The sequence below is a fragment of the Euprymna scolopes genome, chromosome 36 (assembly GCF_053919585.1).
Source record: "Euprymna scolopes isolate OS-2025 chromosome 36, ASM5391958v1, whole genome shotgun sequence".
Classification (NCBI taxonomy): domain Eukaryota; kingdom Metazoa; phylum Mollusca; class Cephalopoda; order Sepiida; family Sepiolidae; genus Euprymna; species Euprymna scolopes.
In genome coordinates, this window is record NC_136517.1 from 3342995 (window position 1) to 3348869 (window position 5875).

Sequence of the window (5875 nt, forward strand, 5' to 3'; positions counted from 1 at the left end):
TGAAGTCACCAAATACATGTATTTGTGCGCTAGTATCGAGGGAGAGTGCTATATCTATGCTGTCTGAGACTTTGTTTATTAGGGTACAGTCTTGGTTTGAGGGAGAGCGGTAGAGAAAATACAAGTAGCTAATATTGTGTTGCATATTTAGTCTGAAGCACATAAAGGCCTGGCCCTCTGATTCTAGTTTTATTTCTCTAGTTAGGGGGAGGGTGTTTCGAATATAGACTCCAAGTCCATGCATATGTCTGTCCGAGTCCTTACGGTAGAGTGGGAGATAACCAGGCATGTTAAAGTGGTTAGAGGGAATTGAGGAGTGAAGGTTAGTTTCACTTAATGCTAAGATATCCGGGGTGTTTACAAGGAGAAATGACTCAACATCATCTAAGTTAGTTCTAAGCCCGCGGATATTAGTAAATGCAAGCCTCAAGGGAGGAGGCAGGTTGGTTTTCTTTGAGTTTGGTCCTGGTTTAAACGTAACTTTTGCTTGAGCTGTCATTTCATTTTATTTTATTTAAAAGTTTCAGTTAGGGTGGATGAGTGATGGGGTGCTGGACAAGTAGTTGTGCAGAATACCAGACATGCAATACAAGTAGACCATCAGCTGTCCTCACCCACAGGATTGTGGCCTCAGGAAAGCCCACCGGGGATGAGTGCAGGGTCCCTTTCCATGCGCGACATGGCACTACAAACATCCCGATATTTTACAACTGTTGATGGAGCAGCCGCTCTAAGCGCTACCAAAGAGTTAGGGCTCCTGTACTATCAGTCGGAAACAGCAGCCAGGAACTGTCAATCCGGTACCCTCAATCCATTAGGCAAAGCCAGCCCAGTCCAACTGCACCGACATATATGGCCCTGAAGCACCCCACTGTGTCCAGTTTAGGGGGATGGGATGTGGCGGGAGTGTGGAAAATCGGCGTTCATTGGCCTAGTCAGGAAACAAGGTCAACCACTGGGTGATTCAGACGAGTCTCTGTGATAGCACCTCTACGCCTGGCAAATAGGCAAAGAAGGAGTATAAAAGCCGGGCGATAGACAGAGTCTATCTCCTCCTTAAGCAGTTTAGGTTTGCCAACCGGTGATTTGTTTGAGTCACCAGCTCTAGGAAGGTTGTCGTCCAGGACTGAAGAGACCTCCCTCCCCTAGGTTTAGTTTCAGAGTTTTCCTTCTCCTAGACGGATGGCCTGGGAAGACCTACGGGTCCATCAGCTCCGAGGGGGTTCGCCCCGCGCCTGGGTCCTAATCCAGGTATTTCTGCGACCCCGCATGGGTGGTTAATATTTATTGGTTATTTAGGTTAATATCTCCTGGAAAAATCGGGCATTTAGGTTAGCTTCTACAGAAGATTTTCACTCCTCAAGTGTGGTTTAAAAAGGGCATTATTATGCTGTCCATTTTCATTTTTACTGGGAAAGGGTATAGGTAAAAATTCATGCAGTGGAAGCAGCTAAATTTGCTACAGTATTGGATCTAGAGAGACGAGTTAATGTATGGTTAGATATAGTTTTGTAAGTTTAGCAATGTATGGTTAGATATGGTTTAGTAGGTTTAGGATCAGGATAAAGTGTTAGAGTATGATCTACTTTCTATTAGAAATTCTGATTTGGTGCCCAAACCGGACATTTAGTAAGACTGAAAGATATATATATATATATATATATATATATATATATATATATATATATATATATATATGCGAGGGGGATGTTTGTGTGTATGTGTGTGTGTGTGAATATGTCTATTTAATTATATTTCATTTTTTATTTATATCCATCCTTTTAATTTATGAAGCTCGATGTAATTACAGAACACATAAATGATAAAACTATATTTCAAATTTCAAAATATTGATCATCTTACCATTTATCTTTGAAGTAAGCGTACATTCGCAATCCCTGACATTTTTTCCATTCAGATGTTTTAATAAAATGGAAACAAAAAATGTTGTCAAGAATTGTGCGGTCCTGGATATGACCTAAACCTATATCCGATGGTGAGTCCCCACCTTGTGGACCTTGCCATTACTCCCATGTCCACTCTGACCCGGAGTGGTAGTACTTGTTAGGGTCCCAACTATGGGTTAAATAGAAACCGACTTTAAAAAAACAAATATACTCTATTAAAAAGTCGTTCCTCAAAATCACTAGATTCGGCATTAAATAACCTGAAAAAGGTATATATGCCGTAAAACAAAAGCAACCAACCAAGAATTGTGCATGTCAACTTACTTAAAGGAATAAACGGTAAGATGGTCAACATCTTGAAATTGGGAATATAGGGTTTTGTCATTTATTGGTTTGCCATCGGATCCGATTATGACGTTTTTGTTTTGCATCTCATCTATGAATACGGGGGTGCATCTGCAGCCCCAGCCTAGAGGCACAAAGTCTTGAACAGTGAGGACATTAGAAGTAAGTTTTTCTGATCACTGCTGATGCTGCTCACGGTGTCTCTTTGTGTTACAACAATGAGTTTCTAGCACGAGTCTCTTCAAAAATTAGCAGCAGCTCTATGAACTGAGCCTCGCCATTTCAGTCTGTATATAGCATAACCTTCCAGGTCTTTCGGTTTAATGTAGCACCACTGGAGATTGGCTTTGTCTTTATACCCCAGTCTTGGTCGACCTTGGTTTCATTTGCCAGCCTGGAGCCTCCTGTACTTCAGGCGTTTCAGCACCCGAACTCCTCCATTCGAATCACGTGTCCAACCTATCAAAGTTGGGCTTTGATGATGATGGTCTCTATGCTGGTGGACTTTGCATGGTCAAGAACCTCCAGATTGGTGATGCGGTCCTGCCACCTAATTCTCATAATGGGTCGAAGAGATAACATGTGAAAAAGCTCCAGTTTCTTGATATGCCTGCCATACAGTGTCCACGTTTCACAACCGTAGAGGAAAGAACCACTGCTTTGTAGACCTTCGGTGTTCATTAAGCACTCAATTACAGAGTCTGCCCAGAGCTTGACTTGCCTTGCTAATTCCAGTGTTAATTTCTCTATCCAAAGAGCCATCACATGATATGGTGCTTCCCAGATATTTGAAATGTTCCACATTGGCAAGTGGTGTGTCGTCAATGGTGGTGGTGGGGAAGGTGTGTGGGAGTATGGTGTAGACTGGTAGAGTACCTCTGTCTTTCCAAAACCGATTGTCAGGCCGAAAAGCTTGGATGACTCAGAGAAGCGGTCCAGCATTTGCTGCAAGTCTTTTTCTGTATGGACAACTAATGCGTAGTCGTCGACAAAGAGAACCTCTTGGAGGAGAATTTGCAGACTCCTCGTCTTTGATGTTAGTTGACGCAGGTCGGAGATGGAGCTGTCTAAGCTGCGACGAATGTAGACTCCCTTCTCTTGAACAGCATGGGACAGCATACAGGGGAAAAATACGTTGAAGAGGACCGGGGCTAGTACGCAGCCCTGCTTCACTCCATTGCTGATCTGAAAAGCATTCGTCACATTGCCATTGGGACCCGTGCTGTCTTGCCATCATGGAAGAGCCTGATCATCGGCACAAACTTTGGAGGGCACCCGATGCGCCTAAGGACTGTCCAAAGTGCCTTCCTGTTGAAAGCTTTGGTCAGGTCGATGAATACTGGGTAGAGGAGCTTGTTCTGTTCAATGCATTTCTCTTGAAGTTGTCTCACAGTGAATATCATATCTACAGTGTTTCTGCGAAGCCTGAAGCTGCACTGTGCTTCAGGAAGGATTTGTATGAGACTGTGATCGGTCTGTTTAGGATTATCCGCGCAAAGATCTTTCCGGCAACTGAGAGAAGGGAAACGCCCTGCAGTTCCCATTTCGACTTCCTTTATTCTTGTAGAGGGAGATGATCCGAGCATCACGAAAGTCGTCTGGCATCATCTCCTCCTCCCAGACAGTGAACAGTCATTTATTTGTTATATATACACTTGTGCCCGATATTATTCATACCCCTCGGATCTTTGAGATTTCTATAAGAATATTGCTCAAACCAGAAGGTAGACAATATTAAAGGGATTTCAAACAATAAATCAAGCATAAGCATTTAATTTAAACTCAACAAATAAATAAATTATGCAAGTTTGAAACATTATACAAAGAAAAACAATAATGGCACTAGTTCAAAATTATTCATACCTCTCTTACTAATAGTCAATAGCATGCCCTTTATTCTTAATAACTGCCTGTAACCGTTTGGGATATTTATCAATAAGGTTTTTACAAGCATCAACACTGATTTTTGACCATTCTTCAATGCAGTAGTACTCCAAATCCCTCAAATTTCTAGGTTTCCGCTTTTTAACCTCAGTTTTCAATATGTGCCAGAGGTTTTCGATAGGGTTCAGGTCGGGACTCTGGCTAGGCCATTCCAAAACATTAATTTGATTATCCTCAAACCATTTCTTGACTATTTTGGCAGTATGTTTTGGATTATTATCCTGTTGAAGGACCCAGTTTGGTCCTAAATGGAGCTTCTCCGCATCCTGTCTAATGTTTTTCTGGAGTATCTCAAAATATTGCTCCTTCTTCATGGTTCCATCTATCTTGACCAAACTACCTGGACCACTAGCCGAAAAGGAGCCCCAAAACATTAGGCTACCACCACCATGTTTCACCGTGGGTATGGTGTTCTTTGGGTTGTAAGCTTCTCCTTTCTTCCTTCAAACGTAAGAAGCATCCATATGGCCAAACAATTCAATTTTTGTTTCGTCAGTCCACAAAATACTTGAGAAAACGGACTCTGGAGAATTCACATGGGTCCTAGCAAACTTTAGACGTGCTGCAAGGTGTTTTCAGGTGTGCAATGGAGTCCTTCTTGGTCTTCTTCCTTTCAGACCATTTTCATGCAGAGTCCTTTGCAATGTTTGCCTTGATATTTTTATGCCAGAAGACTCCAGATTTTCTAAAATGTCCTTATTAGTGGTGGTTGGATTTGCATTAACACTTCTTACAATATTCCTGGTGGCTCTAGCAGACAGTTTCCTTTTCCTTCCTCTACCAATCAAGTTGTTTGTTGTGTGGTGGCTCTGGAATTTTTTGATGATGCTCTGTACTGTTGCTGTAGGGACCTCAAATTTCTTGGAAATTGACTTGTAACCTAAACCATCCTTATGTGAATTCACAATTTTAGTCCTAAGATCATTACTAAGCTCTTTTTTCTTCCCCATTCTAATAATTTTTATTCTTTTTATTGGTTTTCAGTTGATATCATTTTAATTTCTGAAAAATGCAAAAAACGAAATGAAATTAATATATATATTGTATAAAAGAATTCAAAATAAGAATCAAACAGAAAACAAACAGTCAGAAACTCAATTAATACTGAAAAAATAAGGGGGTATGATTATTTTTGAACATTGCAGATTTTATAAATAGCTGTATATTTCTTTTATTACAAGTATCCCGAGATTTTAAAATGACGAAAATGATCAGAAGAGGTTTATTAAGAATATGTATCAATATGGACGTAAACAATAAATTCTTACAAAAGTTACACCTAATAAACTCAATTTTCAAGGGGGGTATGAATAATATCGGGCACAAGTGTATATATATATATATATATATATATATATATATATATATATATATATATATATATATATATAAGCAAACATTAAATACAACGGAGATGCTTCGCTTCATTATTCTTTTTTATCGATTTTCCGTAAAACTTTTTTTCATATAAAAAATATTGATGAAAGTTCCGTAGTAATCACGGGCGCTTTCGATTCAACTGCGAATCATCTTCATGTGGAATTCATGGAGTTGATGAGGTGAAAGTAAATAGGGGCGAAAATAGAAAGTAGAAAAGTGAAATGTAAAATATACAATACACTGTGATGGGAAGTATGTAAAATGTCGATTAAAAGTCGGTTAAGAAACTGAGTTTTTAA

At 40.0% G+C, this 5875-nt stretch overlaps 1 protein-coding gene across 1 annotated transcript; it reads right to left on the reverse strand.

The window, feature by feature from the left end:
• Positions 1–2714: 2714 nt before the first annotated feature.
• LOC145260193 (uncharacterized) lies at positions 2715–3371 on the reverse strand. Its single transcript, XM_080118016.1, has one exon. It carries the CDS (start codon positions 3369–3371, stop codon positions 2715–2717), a length of 657 nt encoding a protein of 218 aa, XP_079974142.1.
• Positions 3372–5875: the final 2504 nt, after the last annotated feature.

Bases quoted from the DNA above. Each gene is read 5' to 3' on its own strand.
- LOC145260193 (XM_080118016.1), bottom strand. From the start codon at position 3,371: ATGCTGTCCCATGCTGTTCAAGAGAAGGGAGTCTACATTCGTCGCAGC.